Source organism: Stigmatopora nigra, chromosome 18 (assembly GCF_051989575.1).
Source record: "Stigmatopora nigra isolate UIUO_SnigA chromosome 18, RoL_Snig_1.1, whole genome shotgun sequence".
Lineage (NCBI taxonomy): Eukaryota > Metazoa > Chordata > Actinopteri > Syngnathiformes > Syngnathidae > Stigmatopora > Stigmatopora nigra.
The window spans coordinates 2814789-2833310 of NC_135525.1; the positions used below are offsets into that span (position 1 = coordinate 2814789).

An 18522-nucleotide genomic window follows, 5' to 3' on the forward strand; every position below is an offset into this window, starting at 1 on the left:
TATATAATAACTGCTAGAATTTTCGCTTGATTTAAATGAACGATTTTCACCTAGATCCGCCTCGTGGTATAGAAGTTCACTCGCCTGCCTTCGGTGCGGGGAAGCGCGGGTTCAATTCCCACTGGTATGATTGTGAGTGCGTGTGGTCGTTTGTTTCTCTGTGTGTCCTACGTCTTACTGGAGACCAGTCTAGGGCAGAGGTGGCCAAGTCCGGTGCTCGAGAGCCCCAATCCAGTCTGTTTTCCATGTCTCCCTCCACCAGCACACCTGAGTCAAATAATCGAGATCGATAGAATGCTTCTGGGACGTTTGCTGATGAGTTGATCATTTGATTCAGGTGTGGTAGAGGACGGAGATATGGAAAAAAGACTGGATGGGTGCCATCGAGGACCGGACTTGGCAACCCCTCTTCTAGGGTGTTGTTTTCCTTTGCCCGAAGTCACATTTTGAGGATGGTATGGAAGATGAGTGAATGAATGAAAGATTTAACCTGTTGTCAAAGCTGGCGAAAAAAGACGAAACCGGAAGTGTGATGAGGTAATTCTCCTCCCCTGCTATGAATACACAGACACTTGGTACTTTCCGGAGCCGCTCGGCATCACTCGTCACCTCTCCTACTGCAGCGCTTTCGCCGAGCAGACTGGCTCGCGGGTCTCATCCGAGTCCTAAGTGCACCTTATCGGATCTATTCACGACAAGCACCGGCTCCCCGGAAGCTCTCAGCTCCTACCCAAATGCAAGCTATAAAATGCGTGGTGGTCGGCGACGGGTAAGGAAAAAATGACCGTCAAGATTTGCTCCCGCGATTCAGATAACGTGAGGATGCTATTTCGAAAAAAGGGGCTGGGGCTCGCTGATCTTTCCATCGTCCTGTTTTTGTCCGCTTCTTTCCGATGCACGTTTGGATTTTGTGGTTCAATTCCGTAGTTGAATTTGTATGGCACCTTCATGGTGGTCTTTATTGTATTGTGGGGTTATAGACTGAAATGGGTCCGGATGCTATGCGGACCACCGATACGCCTTGTAGGCCACTGGATGCTGGCTGAAGTGCTGATGCACGGTTAGGAAAGTGTTGCCCTGTGACAAGCAAGCAGGCCTGCGGCCCCAAATTCATCTTCTCCATTCAGTCGCCCACACGCGTCTTCGTCATAGTGGGCAATACTGTTTCTAATTTGCAAGTGGTAGCCTATTTGTAGATTTAGGGCAGGGGTCCCCAATCCTCGGTCCGCGAGCCACCTAGTACTGGTCCGTCAGAGTAAAAAGTATTACTGTGTTCAATCTCGCTGGCCTACTTGAAATGAGAAAAGCTGTAATAATAATTAGGAAAATAAATAATTGCTATTATTCTTTTCTTATTGCCATTGTGGGCATTGTTCGTACCCCCACAAATTTTGTCTTAAGTCGTCGTCCTCTCCATTAGCCTGCACGTGAGAAAATAAAGTGCATTACCGGTCCAAGGTGATAAAAAGGTTGGTGACCGCCGATTTAGGGCACTTTGAAGTGTTTGTCATGATTAAAACAAGCCCCAGTTATTGATAATTGTGTACAAAATAACCGTAAGTAAGGAGATGAGTTTGCAATAAATCCTCCACTTAAGTGGAAGTTTTATCCTCACAAGGGTCGCGGGGGTGCTGGAGCCTATCCCAGCTGACTTCAGACCAGAGGCGGGGGGGACACATGGAGACAAACAACCATTCATGCTAGCACTCATACCTAGAGGGCAATTTAGAGTGTCCAATCAACCTACATTGCATGCCTTTGGAATGTGGGAGGAAACCGTAGTACTTAGAATATGCAAACTCCACACAGGTGGACCGACCTGGTTTTGAACCCAGGTCTCACACCGTGAGGCCGACTCGCTAACCAATTGGTCACCGTGCTGCCCAATAAACACATACATTCCGAAATTAATCCCTTCATGCAGGGATTATGATTTATTTGTTTCTTAAATGTTTCATTACGGCAGCCTGGTGAACAAGTGGTTAGCCTCACACTTCTGATCAAGGCTTCAATCCCACGTCCAGACCCTTCTGTGTATAGTTTGTATACCTGTCAACCTCTGCCGATAACTGCCCTTATACATGATTATGATTCCCGTACAAACCCCCAAAAAACGTACAAACACCGTACGACGCATGTTTGCTTGCGGTAACTCGTTTCTTACTAGGTGGCTCCTCCATGCTTGCTTCCACGATATTTACTCTATGCATATCTACACATGCACATGTCATCCTTTATCGATATTCTCGTACGCACCGCTAAAAAAAATACATACGATTGAGGATAATTTTTGCTGGTATACCGTGACAATAGTAACGATCGATGACGGTAGCCTCGTTGGCTTCCAGCCTACAAGACTATCTGCATAAATAAATATTTGAGATATTTTTTTAAAATTTCCCCGCACCAAAGTCGATGTACGGCGTACATGATGTGAAATGGTTAAAAAACGTATAAAATACGTATAAAACGTACAAGTTGACAGATATGAGTTTGCATGTTCATATCATGTTCTGTTGCCTACAATGACACGTCTATTCAGCAGCTGATTAAGCCAACGAGGTGTGGTGGGATCAGCACACCTGTAGTTGATTGACTCATCCGGTATTTAAGGACACCTGCCACAGCAGGTGGATTGTCAGTCTTGTGTGCTTTGCCCTATCTTACCGCTCGTCCAACACCTCGCTGTGACTTTTGAAGTTTGTATTTTGTGTTTTTGTACTTTGAAAACCTTTGTTTATTTGATGAATTGGCGTGCTATTTTGTTGTATGTTTTCATCCTTAGTTTATACGCCGACTTGGTTCTGCTGTTTTGTTATCTCCTTCTGATACTTGCATCTTTTGGCGTGGTTTGTTTACGCAACATTAATAATTCAGACAACAAGATCAACAACAGACGTTTTATTTCTTAGGAATTTAATTTTTAACCCATTTTATTAGTCGCTACTGGCTCTTCCCTCTCATCTCATCTCCGGCTTTATCCGGCCGGGTCACAGAGGGCAGCAGCTTCAGCAGGGAGGCCCCGACTTCCCTGACCACTTCATCCAATTCTTCTGGGTAGATCCCAAGGCGTTCACGCTGATTCAGGGCCCCTGAGCCAACTCATCTGGCCGCTCTCGATACGGAGGAGCAGTGGCTTTACTACGAGCCCCTCCCGGATGATCAATCTTCTCACCTAATCTATAAGAGATAGTCTGGACATCCTGCATCTTTCGGTCATGACCCACAGCCATAGATGAAGGTGGGAACTTTGATAGACCAGGAAATAGAGAGCTTTTCCTTTTGACTCAGCTTCTTCACCACAATTTCAAAATACAGTGTTCCCTCGCTACTTCGCGGTTCAGCTATCGCAGACTCAGAGCTTTGCGGATTTTTTTGGGAAAAAATAAATTAAAAAAAATACAAATATTACATTGAAACAACATATTTTACAGTTTTTTTTTTGTTATAACATGAATTTCACTCTCTCTACCCGTATTCTATATGGTGTACTGTATATAGGGGGGGGTAAATTTAAAAAATAAAAATATAATAGAAATGTTTTAACTTTTTTTTTTGAATTAAATTCAAATTAAGCATTTTTGAAGGGGAATCCCTACTTCGCGGAAATTCACTTATCGCGGGTGGTCCCGGTCCCCATTAACCGCGATAAGCGAGGGAACACTGTAAAACATAGGATGATACAAGTTTATTTACGCTTCGACTGATATTCTAATTTCAAAACATCACATTTTATCATTTGAATTTCTCTCATATCCAATGACAAAATATTCCCATTGAGGTATTACATAACCTGAATAATTTGTAGAGGTACTAATGTATTTTGGCAATATATATATCATCAAATCACAGAGCACTAACTATTTGTAAATGTGTGTGCATGTCTGAGTTCGTCTGAGGGAGACAGCTCCTCCTTTTCAGTGAATACCACACAGATAGTGGCCTACATTCACATTGCCCGAGGGGCACAGTTGCCCCCTGATTTTACCCCCATCACAACTCACATTTGACCCACATGTACAATCATAATCACAGGCAGAAATGTCCTGTAACCTACTCACATACAACAAATGGAAATTGAAATTGCTCTCTGCCAAAACCTTGCTGGCCTCCCCCTGGTTAGGAGGGAACTGCGTCTCCATGATGCTTTTAGTGGGGTTTTAACCCTTGTAACCGAGTTTGGTTTTGTTAGTTTTTCTTAGTGTGCTTTAATGCAACTTTATTCGTCTTGATACTCTCCTGGAGAAATGTTTCCAGATGCGAGTGAAAAATATAAGCAGTTTAGCAAAGTGTTCATGAGTTGGACTATCACCCAGTTTGGTTAAATGTGCTCTGCTCATTTTAGGGAAATTAAGTCGTTAAGAGCAATCGCTGTTGCATTTATATTTCACTAAATGTAATATAATTTTTAGTTGGTAAATTGTGTGTTCATATGTTTTCTCAGCTGCCAAACATCAGCCTCTTCATACCTCACCACCAACTTCACTATGAACTCACCATTCCATCTCAATGGAAAATGTATCTTCACGTCTTATTCATTTTTAAAATCTTAATGAGTATTTGCCTTCTCTTTGTTTGGTCTCTTTCACATATTGCGTCATAGTCTGCAACACACATTTCTATTAGCAGGAGGGGATGCTAGACAAGTAGCTGTTGCAAACAAACTGGCAACTGTGTGTTGGACCATGGATTTGAAGGGGAAAAGAGAAAAATGAGTATGGAAACAGAGCATTTAATGCTTCTTGAACATTCATTGCCAATACAGAAGGATTGCCTAAATGTTTGCTTTGTAGTGAGAAGTTGTCAAATCACATAAAAGAGTCATGTGGAGAAACATTTCTATTTGCAGCCCAGTATACACAATTGGGAAAGAGAGAAAAAGTGTGATATCATTAATTTTGGGTGTATTTTTGGTGAGGTGAACAGAGTTGGACAGGTAAAACAAGCAGACACAAGTGTGCATTGACATAACATTTAATTTTAGAACGTAGTTCTACATAAATAAATTCAGAAGCTACAAAAAGCAGGAAAATGAAATAATAAAATGAAACTGAACTTACTGGGAGAAAACACGACGGAACACAAAGCGTACCAACATAATACCAGGGAAATGCAATTATGGACAACGGGTTCGGACGAGTGGGAAAGACACAGCAGGTGAAACTAAATGGTACTCACATGGACAGGACACAAGGGGAAATGCCCAAAACGACACAAACCCAACAAAACCTGACAATTTCTGAAGAAACTAGAGGATCAGAAAAATAGATTTAAGAAGTAGATAGCATTTCCAAACTTCACTAACGCAATAGGTTTTGTTAGAAACAGGCGGATGACAAAGTGTGGGTAAAGAAACGTTCACAGATGCCCAAAACGACACAAACCCAACAAAACCTGACAATTTCTGAAGAAACTAGAGGATCAGAAAAATAGATTTAAGAAGTAGATAGCATTTCCAAACTTCACTAACGCAATAGCATACCTGTCAACCTCGAACCATTTGTGATCTTACCAAATTTTGTTTTCGCCCTTACATATATGTATAAATACATGGAAAATCTTACCACTTTACTTTTTTAAACATAAACAAGGGAACAGGAAACGGAAATCACATGGTGAAAGTGTTACAAAACGAAATGTTTATCATGATCTTTTTTTTTTAGCCAATCAGAGGCGCCGGTACATATATCACTTGGCAGACATGCGTTTCCGGGAAGAAACAATGGCGGATGGTGAAAAATGGCTAGAAAGTGCCTTAATTTATTTTTTTTTCTCAAAATCACCGTTTAGCGTACCATTTTCATGTGTACAGCGTACCAATATAAAAATGGGCTTTCAGTTGTACCAATTACGGCGAGAACGTACCAGTTGACAGGTATGCAATAGGTTTTGTTAGAAACAGGCGGATGACAAAGTGTGGGTAAAGAAACGTTCACAGATGGCGAAATAGAAACGTTATGCACATTTTGTTGTGGTTTTGTCGATGCCTCAAATTAAAAATGAGATTAAAAAATATTGGATATCTTTATCACGTTTCTTTAATTTCATCCTCGCGATCAAACATAATTCATTCATTTTGTAATAACGTTCAACTTGAGGTGGGATCGTACAACAAAGAGCTGTATCCTTTTCTAAAAATAAACATTGATTTATTTGTAACCAACTTATTCATTTTGATACTAGGCTAATATAGATACAGTGGCACCTCAACATACAAGCAACCGACATAATTATAATTATCTCTAGATACGAGAAAAAAATTGAGATATGAGAAAGCCTGGTGGCCAAGACATGAGGATGTTTAGTGTAGTCTTTTTTGCCTCATCTCTTTGCCGTATAACAGATATCCACGAGCACTGTTACAGCCGCTATAAGTCTCACAAAGTATGGACAAATAGCCTTAAGGACAGTTTTTCCCCACATCCATCAGGACTCTAAACTTCCAGTAACACGACACACAATCCCTTCTGTGTAATAACTTTAGGGTGGGGTAACATGAAAAGACGTTGGGCGGCGATCCACCTCCTAATGGCTGACTCAAGGTAAGTGAGAAACAGTGAGAGGAAAGTGATGCGCTCGGGAGGTGATGCGATATATCCATCATGGCAGAATGGCAAATTAGAAATTATCACTTATTTGGGTCGTTTGCCGGGAAATGCACCTTATGGAGAAAGATTACCAATTTCTTCATACACAGCTGGATATGATGATAGTTAGGTTTTTGTCGAGTCAATGATGATGACAACCCTATATCCTATTATTATAATATTATTAATATTAAACCACTAGTTATGTGTTACTTTGTAAATAGATGGCGAATTAGAAGAAATAAAACTTTTTTCCAATCCAATATCTTGTTCTCAGTGTTTTTTCAGAGGGTTGGAACAAATTAATTTGTTTTTTTTTCATTAGTGTATTAAGAAATCTATATCCCAGCCGTCATTGCGCAGTACCTTTTCTATGGGAAAATAGAGTCGGGGGCTGCTTGCTGTAGTTGTCCTATCGACTGATTTATTTTATTTTATCGTGATGACAATGTTCGTATTGGTCCATATATAAAGCGCACTAGATTACAAGGCGCCCTGTCTATTTTGGAGAAAATTTAAGACTTGTGTGCGCCTTTATAGTTGTGAAAATACGGTAAATATTTGCTCAAAATTTTACTCCTATCTCAAATTGCTCGTATGTCGGGCACTTGTATGTCGAGGTATTACTATATCAAGTTCCAGCATTTAATTACAAGTTGTTTTCGTGAAAACCCCCTGCCTTAAGAATTAGTTATGTTGGAGCACTCTCTTCCTCATTTTATGAAGAGATAGATGTGTGATGTCTTACTTTTTGAATAACGAGCAAACATTGGCGTAATTAAAACCGTGGTGAGCACTAATCCTTGTTCTGTTCCCCTTATCCATCAAATCGCTGAGATCTTTATGAGTACTGTATTTATTTAAGGATAACGCGCAAAACAAAGCAAAGTTCGTTATACACGAATCCCGGTCAAACACTGCTTTCTGCCGGTGAAAAAGTCCCCTTGGCAGCCATTATAATGGCAGACGAACAACCTTTCACTTTACATTCTCTTTTGCAATTTGTCTGTATTTTTTCTACTCTACTTTTAAAAATAAAACGTTTCTTGTATATATATGAGTTGAATAGTTTTTACAAAAATAGCCAAAGTCAGAATTGTTTGATAAGTTTCACAAATTTATTTAAAATAAATTGGTGGCATATCGCCAACAGTGCATCTGGTAAAATTGTTTGTCTTTTTCACACAGCATTACTCATTTCAAACGTATAAATCATCTTCAGAGGGGATTATTACACATTCGTAATTCAACTGTTTTCCCCTTGTCCCTTTCTTGTTTCTCAGGGCTGTGGGTAAGACCTGTCTGCTGATTAGCTACACCACCAATGCATTCCCAGGGGAATACATCCCCACCGTGTAAGTAACAATTATAAACAACAACAAATCTGCGTGTTTCCCCGATTGTGCATTCCTCCGAGAAGGAAAGGGGGTGTCCTGCTTACTCTCTTTTGTTGCTTTTCTTGCACGCGTTAGTTATTTGGCCAAGGTGATTCCCTGCTTGACCAAACAGACTTAGCACTTTTGATAGTTAATAATATTCAATTCGTTGACTTTCTCCTACATATTAAATGTTACTTCCCTTCAACAGTCAAATTGACACTGGTTTTACTTTATTTGAGAAGTTGAACTGATTTCTTCTGATTGGTCCAAATTTTTCTCTGTGCCATTTGGCGCCTACTCTAACTCTGCAAAGGACAAATCACCTTTTTCACCAGTCTTAGTAGATAACAGGTGTGAAAATTAATTGTTTGGAGAACAAATACACAACACTTGGGAAAGCTAATAGCCAAATTCTTTGACAAAAAGGGAAATTACTACAAATATGTACTGAATGAGTTGTTTTTGCTAAAAAAATAAAGGTAACATAGTATGCATAATCGACCGGAGTTGTTGATCAGGTTTTTTTTAATTTTATACCGTAGTGACGCAGCTGTGGTTGCGGACAATATCGCGACATTAGTCATCTAGTGACGTCATCTAGTGACTTCACCTAGTGACATCAACCAGCCAAGCATGAATTTTGCGACACAGACGGGGCGCAGACACTTACATAATCCCCTATCAACGACCTCCGGTCGAATAAATACATAAATAAATGAGATAAATTTAGTTTTTATAGTCAACTTCTCCAGTAAGAAAAATTGTATTCCACAATTTATCTGGAAAAGTGGAAAATAAAGGATGCTTACTAGACTAGAGAATCAAATACTATATCCTATGATGCACTTCAGGGATAGAGAATAAATAAATTCGATTTAGGAATATAGTTTGAGTTTCATCACAGTAGTACATGGAAATTGTTGATTTCTTTTCTCCATTTTTTTATAAAGCATAAAATCATACTTCTTACAGCTTTGACAACTATTCTGCCAATGTGATGGTGGATGGGAAACCGGTCAACTTAGGCCTTTGGGATACAGCCGGCCAGGAGGACTACGATAGGCTCAGACCATTATCTTACCCACAGACGGTAATCAAACCCGGTTTCACTAATGATCTGCAGTTTCGACATTCTCTTTGTTTATCTTCATACAGTAAAATTCAATCAGTTATGTTGGGCATTTCTTGCAAAATAAATGAAAGATAAACCTTTATAAAGGCTGAATGCCTGTCAAATAGTTGGACTTTGCCTTCTGGAAACTAATTTGAAGTCCTACTCCTCCATTATTTGTGAACTTGTTAGCATCAAACATTGTAGTTATGTAGCATGAGCTACATAACTACTATCGACTCACATAAACACATTTGATTTTCTATGTCAGAGCTTATTAATTCATGAATTATTGTTACCTGCAGGTCACGAAGTAGCCACTCTTCATCACAACCTGCAGCTTGTAGTGTGTTCCAGCGCCTTTTGTGCTCGTATTTGTTTTTTTAAATTAGGAGTTGAAATATTTCCAGCAGGATTTAGCATCGGCAAGCCAACAACTGTTGAAAAGTGATTAATTTTACGGTTAAGTACAAATTTATGTAAGCTTTAAAATAAAGAAACACCATTACTAAATAAACAAAGAAGCCTTGAACCTTATACCATAGTCAAATACAGTGTTCCCTCGCTACTTCGCGCTTCAGCTATCGCGGACTCAGAGCTTTGCGGATTTTTTTCATGAAAAAAATAAATAAATAATTTAAAGATATTAAGTTTAAATTATAAATTACATCATTTTACAAGAGGTGGAAACAAAATATTCAATAAGAATTAGTAATTGCATCAAAAAAAGGCCAAAGAAATGGTCAATAACATGGTGAGAGTTCAAGAATCGCATTGATGACGTCATGGCTGTTTACAGGCGCATCTTCACCGCCCAAAAAAAATGTTCACAACTCCCAATAACGATGTTTTTTACGTGCAAAAAAACTGCAGAAGATCCTCCATACGGACTACTATGATGTTTTTGCTTAGTGGTGCTTTTGTGCACGTGTTACACGTTACTTTAAGCATTTTTGAAGGGGCACCCCTACTTTGCGGAAATGCACTTATTGCGGGTGGTCCCGGTCCCCATTAACCGCGATAAGCGAGGGAACACTGTACACTTTAGTCTTCCTTTTGTTGCCCCAAGTGTGTCCATGGCAACAGATACTGGAGACTACACACAGGTAGACACTGCTCTCAACTAGTCATGTCTCTGGTTTCCTCCCAGGATGTGTTCTTGATATGCTTCTCCCTGGTCAGTCCGGCTTCCTTTGAGAACGTCCGAGCTAAGGTCAGTACGCTGACTGATTGCCCGAACTCACTTCCCTTCGACTCCCTCCAGGCCGTGTCTGACCACAACGAGGCACATCTTTTGCTCCACCTGGCTTTTTGCACCACCACCAACCTATCCATTCAGACCTCATTTTACAATCCAGAATATTTGAACCCTGTGGGTCAGACATAAGGTTGCATGACGAGGTCTGAATGAGTTCAAAGGCTCTGCACAGCGAGCGTAAAAATCCTCTGTGGTTTTATCTGCTGAGCATCATATAAGATGCTTACATATGAAGTCGCACTTTTCTGAGGGTCAAAGCTCACTCTGTAGTGCCTAAACTGAGAATGTTTTGTGCTCATGTACACTTCCATTTTCTGACAGATCTGTTACCAAATTTGTTATAGTCAATGAAAGGAGTGCCTCACTTTGCCTTTGTATCAAACTAATTTTCTCTTTTTCTCATCTCACCAACTTGGACATCCATTTGTGCGGGTGTGCACATGTATCTATGTGTCCGTGTGTTTGTGTATGTGTTTGGTGCCTCAGTGGTACCCTGAAGTGAGACACCATTGCCCCAACACACCCATCATTCTGGTGGGCACCAAGCTAGATCTGCGAGATGACAAGGACACCATCGAGAGGCTGCGGGACAAGAAACTCTCCCCCATCACATACCCACAGGGTCTAGCCATGGCAAGAGAGATTGGTGAGATATTTGCCAAAAATCAGAAGAGAGGGCATTTATTTCAGTTTATTTAAGCTATGCCAAAATGGATTGCATCCAACAGGGAAATCCATTCATTCATTTTTCGAGAACTGCAGGTGGTGCTGGAGGCTATCCCAGCCAACTATGGGCATTAAGCGGGGGTAACACTCTGAATCAGTAGCCAGACAATCGCAGGGCAGACATCAATTCACGAACAAAAAATTTCTATTAGTTGGCCTGTAAATAGTCATACCTTTTTACTTACGAAATAATTGATTCCAAGAATTTTTACATAACTTGAAACTGTTGTAAGTAGAAGTGTACTAACCTTTTTTTCACGACTATAAGGCGCACTTAAAAGTCTTACATTTTCTCCAAAATAGACAGTGCGCCTTATAATCCAGTGCGCCTTATATATGGAAAAAACAGAAAACCAAAAACGAAAAACCACTGTCGGATATTAAAAAAACAAAAACGCCTGAACTGATATATGCAGATGCCATCTTAGTTTACATCTTCCATCATATAGCTCTTCCCCCACTGCAAGATTTTATTCAAAAAAATCCAAAACATCAACAATGGCTGGCTCTAGAGGTGACTGTGAAGTGAGTGCTTTATACGTGCAAGTCAATAGCAATTACCGTACTTTCACGACTATAAGGCACACTTAAAAGTCTTAAATTTTCTCCAAAATAGACAGTGCGCCTTATAATACAGTGCGCCTTATAATACGGTGCGCCTTATAAAACAGTGCGCCTTATATATGGAAAAAATGTCATTCATTACGGGTGCGCCTTATAATGCGGTGCACCTTACACTTGTGAAAATACGGTATGTACTATATGTAAATTCTCATTCGTTCTACGGTCCTCACCCAACTACCAACTAAAACCTTTAACATTGGTCCAAGTGTCCCATTTTTGTATGAAAGATGTGAAGAAACACAAACATGAGAGAAAATTATAAGTAAAGGATTTATTAATGTCTGAAAAATAAATAATGCATATGAAAATGAAATATCTCCCTCCGGAGCGGTTATAGATGTAATACCCGTGTTTGTCGGACATATGGCGGTAAGAGCCCGTTCTACCAGAGCCGAAAGCCATCCACTTTGTAGTACATTTTAGACTTTTAGGTGTCCTATGTCTGTGTGTGAAAATATGTGCCAGGTTGCATTTTTACATTTTTTAATTGCTTAATAAGGGAAATTCAAAATCAAATAACGGATAAGGAAATGAATTTACTTTTTGGGGTATTTCATAACTTGGATCTTTTTTTGTATATCAAGTCTAATTTGCATATAAAAAATCATAACCTGAAACTTTCATACCTAGAGGCATTTGTAAGTAAAGGTATGACTGTACAGGGGTTTACTTGGACATATTAGATCACTTGAATGACCAGAAATGTTATAAAAAAAAACTTTTATGGTACACTTGCGTTATTATTGGGCAAAAATTAAACATTTTAATCATGAGTGATAGCACAAGAGCTTTCCAATTAACCATCAGTAACATTTTCAAACTAAAATACAGTTTTACCTCTACTTACGAAATTAATTGGTTCCAGAACTTTTTTCAGAACTTGAACATTTCACAATTAGGTGTAATATGTAATTGGGTTATATGTCAATTCTCAAATTCGTTCCACGGTACTCACAACTTCCAATTAACCTTTTAAAATTGGTCAGTGTCCCAATTCTGCATGAAAGATATGAGGAAACACAAAAATGAGAGAAAATTATAAGGCAATGATTTATTCATGTCTTAAAAAACTAAAGCGTATGAATTTGCCCTGCACCGCTGAACAAAAAAACAACATTAGGCTTCAGTATTGTTTTCAGATGGATAAGAGACTGCCACAACAGCTCTATGTGATCCTTCAAAATACACCCAACTCTCCTTTAGTTGCTGTCTCTAAGTCGACAAGCTTCATGACTCCAATAGCACAAGTCATTACAGGCAGACTTATACTAGAATGTTTTGAATTATTTATTTGGGAGAAATACAAAGTGAAAAATCAGGGGGACAGCCAAGAGTTATATCAAAAATAATTTAAAAAAAAAGGCTATTGGGGTTAAACACTTAGAGTAAAATAAAGGGTTGGAATGCTAAGTTGTCAATGTTAAATGAAAACAAAATAAGTTGAAGGCACTTACCATGACACTATGTGTACTTAAAGAGAGGAAGCATCACTTTAATGTTAGCATACTCAAAGAATGGACTGCAAAGGAAGACATGCAATTAACTAACTAATGAAATACTATACAGTGTTCCCTTGCTACTTCGCGGTTTAGCTATCGTGGACTCAGAGCTTCGCAGATTTTTTTGGGAAAAAAAAACAAATATTACATTGAAACAACATATTTTACAGTTTTTTTTGTAATAACATGAATTTCACTCTCTTTACCCGTATTCTATATGGTGTACTGTATACAGGGGGGTAAAAATAAAATAAAAATGAAAAAAATTGGAATTAAATTCAAATTAAGCATTTTTGAAGGGGAATCCCTACTTCGCGGAAATGCACTTATCGCGGGTGGTCCCGGTCCCCATTAACCGCGATAAGCGAGGGAACACTGTACTTAGACGTTCTTCACCCCATGTGCAAGTAAAACGACACAGCTACTTAGCCTCTGACATATGTTAAATTTTCCCTTAAGAGAAGACATATACGTTTTGTAGACGTTTATCACTTCAGGATTTTAGACTAAATGTTATCTTTTTCTTCTTCGGTAGTTGGCAATCTCAAAGTCATCAAATTAATCAATTAGACAATGGGACATTTGAAAGTTTGTCGTGATTACACCCTTAACAACGGTTGTACGATTGCTTAATGGTCGTTTTGGAGGCAGGATTTATGAAATGTCAAATGGACTACACGTCATGTAAAACCATGAGAATTGTCGCTAACTAAAGCCTTTTCCTGGTCCTTAGGTGCTGTGAAATACCTTGAGTGTTCTGCACTGACCCAGCGAGGCCTGAAGACAGTGTTTGACGAGGCCATCCGAGCCGTGCTTTGCCCTCCACCTGTGAAAAAGAGGGGAAAGAGGTGCACTATGTTCTGAGAAGAAAATACTACGAAAACATGTCACTGCAAGTCATTAAACAAGTACCTCTACATCTCTTAGAGGATGAAGATGGTAGACTAGCTTCAATGGTTGCACACTACTTCGATTGCTTTGTTTATATTGATGTTTTTTTCAATACAATATTGGTATAGGACCAATACTTATTTGATTGTGTTATCATTACAGGACAACGTCAAATGAAACAAAAAAAAACATTGACTGTTTACATAAAGTAGTTTGTACTCATAGAACCATACAGAGTTCCAGTGAGGGCTAACAAAAGGTTTCTATTAATCATCTTACACTGCTACGTTGTCTTTGTTAGTCATGCTTGCTTGAGTGAATGCTGTTATGACTGATAGAAAGTGAACCGTAAATACTTTGAGATACTGAGTAAATTCTTAGAAATTTTAAGGAACTACCGTATTTATTCGAGTATAACGCACAAAATTATGTACCTGAAAATTGAAGCAAAGTTCGGGTGCGTGTTAAACACGACACCTTTGTTTTTTTGTAGTTTTTTTTATTTTTTTACCAAATATGATTTGTCAAGTTTGATGTTATGATGATGAATTAGACCAGGGGTGTCAAACTCCTTTCGGTCTGCGGGCCGAATACAGCTTAATTTGAGATCAAGCGGGCCGGACCAGTAAACTCATTGCAAAATTACATAGAACTAACAATGTGCCCACTTTTTTCCTTTGTATTAGTCACTAATACTAATAATTAGGGCAAAGAATGAGTAAATTATCAAAATGTGTATGAACAGAATTTTCATTTTACATTATGAACAATATATTATGAACAAGAGAATAACAAGAACATAAATAAATGTCAATTCATGTTGTCTGCACGTACTAAAACATGCGGATAATACAAGAACTACAAATTTTAAAGAAATTTCATATTTTTTTATGCAATGCAGCTTCCTTCCCCAGGCCGTACCAAACCACCAGACGGGCCGGATCCGGCCTGCGGGCCATATGTTTGACACCCCTGAATAAGACTATAAGGATTCAAAAATGTAAATTCCGTTTGCGAATTGTTGTTCATACTGGTAGTAGTTTGTTTTACCAGGTTTCCGTACCATATGTTGTAAATAAATGTTTTGTCATGGCGACATGTGTTCATCATCTACCAGTACCGTTGCAATCCTTGGTGTGAGCTGAGAAATACAGAAAAAAAAATTCTACCAAATTTTCGACACAAATTATGCTAAACACGGGTGCGCGTTATACTCGAATAAATGCTGGACTTCAAAATTTAGCCATCGGTAGAAACCATCCTGAAATTACAATTTCTTCGAAAATGACTTATTCTGTAAATCTTTTCCTGCAAGAATAATTGAATTATATTTATTGAGTGTATTACTAATTGACATGAAATACTTCATATGTAAGATTCCTAAAGAAAAAAAATCAATTCTTCTAGTCTGTACCAGAAAAGATCAAAACTTTCAGTTGCTATTCATCAAAATGCTTCTTTTAATATATTACATTTTAATTTCATAATTAAGTTCAAAGTTTGTACTTAAACAATGGCGCATGATAGAACCCTATATTAAAATATCTTGTTATGCCTATAAAGGTTTTTTTTTTGCCAGCTTCAAAACAATTAATTTTATCCAAAATCTCTGTCACTGCAACATTTTCTATTTAAATGAACTAATTTAATGGTTTGTGGGAAAACTGCTTGGTATCAATTTGCTTGCATGAGTTGTGTAACAATTTAGCAAATGTCCCAAAATTGATGGAAACCCTCCTAATATAAATACTTGCACATTTCACAGTTAAGTAATACAGTGTTCCCTCGGTTATCGCGGTTAATGGGGACCGGGACCACCCGCGATAAGTGAATTTCCGCGAAGTAGGGATTTCCCTTCAAAAATGCTTAATTTGAATTTAATTAAAAATATATTTTTTTAAATGTTTTTTTTTTTATTTTAATTTTTTTTTAATTTTACCCCCCTGTACACAGTACACCATATAGAATACGGGTAGAGAGAGTGAAATTCATGTTATAACAAAAAAAAAAACTAAAATATGTTGTTTCAATGTTATATTTGTATTTTTTTCCCCAAAAAAATCAGCGAAGCTCTGAGTCCGCGGTAGCTGAACCGCGAAGTAGCGGGGAAACACTGTATTAAAAATATTCTAATTGTGATGTGTTTCATTTGAAATAAATTAGTTGTTTAACCCTTGGAATAAAAAAAAATATATATAGTAGTGGTGTTGAACCAACTAAAGTATGCCACTCTCACAAAATTCAAAAGGTCAGTGTTGTGACTTTAAAGCACATTTTATTTATTGAAATGCATTTCAAATCTTTGTTACAAAAAAAGAAAATCCTGATCATTCCTCAACTTTCCAAAGGGAATACCTGGACTTTTTGGACTATTTTTGTTGTCCAAAACCCTCTGATCTTACTCGAGTGTTTGAGTAATGTCATCTTTACTGTGAACATGTGACAAATGTCAACAACCTTGCTGCCTCTGAGAATGGAGGAGTTCGCATGGGTCCTAAAATATTATGTCATCGTTTTTGATGTTGTCTGTGTGTGTGTGCGTGGATGTGTGTAAGAAGGTTCGAAGGTTGGGAAAAAGTGCATGAAAGACTTATTTTAAGCCACGTTTTTAGTGTCAGAATTTTGGTACTATTTCATATTGTATTGCAGTAATAAACATGGCTGTCAAAAAAAGAAACTAACAACAAATTAATGTAAATGTTAATTCAGGGGTGTCAAACTCCCTTTGGTCTGCGGGCCGAATACAGCTTAATTTGAGATCAAGCGGGCCGGACCAGTAAACTCATTGCAAAATTACATAGAACTAACAATAAGCCCACTTTTTTCCTTTGTGTTAGTCACTAATACTAATAATTAGTGCAAAGAATGAGTAAATTATCCAAATGTTTATTAACAGAATTTTCCTTTTACATTATGAACAATATATTATGAACAAGAGAATAACATAAGAACATTAATAAATGTCAATTCATGTTGTCTGCACGTACTAAAACACTGCGACCCCTAGCGGATAATACAAAACTACAAATTTTAAAGAAAATTCTTTTTTTTTTATACAATGCAGCTTTCTTCCCCGGGCCGTACCAAACCACCAGACGGGCTGGATTCGGCCCGCGGGCCGTATGTTTGACACCACTGGGTTAATTCTTGGAAAATGAATGCTTTACAAACAACTAAATATTTAGCTCTTACCACTCTAGACAAAGTGAGTCACGTTGAAGTTAGAAGTGTTGCTACCCTTGTAAAATAAAGAGGCTGATTTTGGTTGTATTTAGTTGCCAGTGACAAAATTGCGCTTTTTATGAAATATAATCATGCATTTCTGTATGCGTGCAAGGCTGTGGGTTGTTTTTTTTTCTTCACTCTTTGGCACACTTCTACCCACCTTGTTATATTGTAATTTGGTGGCGTCGCCGATGGTGTGGGCTGAAAGTGTTGTCCTGCCTTGTTTGGGTGTCAAAGTTAAAACTGAAAAATGGAGCACCAACACTTAACCTTCCACTGCATGGAATTACTCTGGTTATTCGACACAATGTAATCCTTAGGAGAGGTTGAAGTGCTTTGGCCATGTATGTACGTAATGTAAGATGAATTGTATACTTGTTCCAACTGTGTCTCATTTTTAAAATGTTATTACTTCACATCTGTGTGGTTAAATATTTCAATTCTTTTGGAATACTAAATACAAATGTATATGTACGCCAGCTTGTTGTCCTGATTTATTTGGCACACGATACATGACATATAAAAAAATCATTCAAGAAAGTAGAATGTAGCTGAAAATTGATATTTTAGAAGGGTGATGATAACATTTATTTGATGCAAAAGACATTTATTTTAATGAAATGTTATTGGCATTTAATATTTGTTATAAAGGTACTGTGAACTCAGAATAACAATGAATGTGTAAATTGTTGGTTTAGGTGAAAGTAAAGATGTTTTTAACAACACTGACAAACTCTAATAATAAGAAAATAAATGGATACATTGCTACTACTATTCATAAAAGTTTCTACCTACAAAGTCTTCAGGTTGCCAAAAGCTTTAACGTCTTATGACCTGTCGTCTACATGTGTGGACATCACATTTTTGGGTGTTAAATTTTGGACTACAAGAGCCTGTTGTCCACTTATGATGTGGACATCATTTTTCTCAGGAAATCATGTAAAAAGATAATTCTTTGTTTTTACACTCATCAGGTCCCAAAGAGCCTAAACATTAGAAAATAAAAATGCATGCTTTGCAAGAGTTTAGGTCTTGGGAGGTTAGTTGAAACAATTTTGTCACAAGATACTAAGGAAAAATTGTTAAAAGATATGAAATCAAACATAGCTGATCTCAATATTATTGGTAAAACAAGTGGTATATTTTCAGAACATTCAAATTCACATACAGTGATCCCTCGGTTATAATGGGGACCGGGACCACCCGCGATAAGTGAATTTCA

At 38.0% G+C, this 18522-nt stretch overlaps 1 protein-coding gene across 2 annotated transcripts; it reads left to right on the top strand.

The window, feature by feature from the left end:
- Positions 1 to 258: 258 nt before the first annotated feature.
- On the top strand, positions 259 to 17779 carry rac3b (Rac family small GTPase 3b). 2 transcript variants are annotated; one of them, XM_077739617.1, is made up of 7 exons: positions 259 to 537; positions 624 to 769; positions 7871 to 7942; positions 8939 to 9056; positions 10228 to 10290; positions 10822 to 10981; positions 13918 to 17779. In XM_077739617.1, exons 2-7 carry the CDS (start codon positions 735 to 737, stop codon positions 14046 to 14048), a joined length of 579 nt encoding a protein of 192 aa, XP_077595743.1. In that variant the 5' UTR covers positions 259 to 537; positions 624 to 734; the 3' UTR covers positions 14049 to 17779. The 2 variants fall into 2 exon arrangements, with proteins under 2 accessions (XP_077595743.1, XP_077595742.1); XM_077739616.1 differs by lacking the exon at positions 259 to 537 and having other exon boundaries at positions 569 to 769.
- Positions 17780 to 18522: the final 743 nt, after the last annotated feature.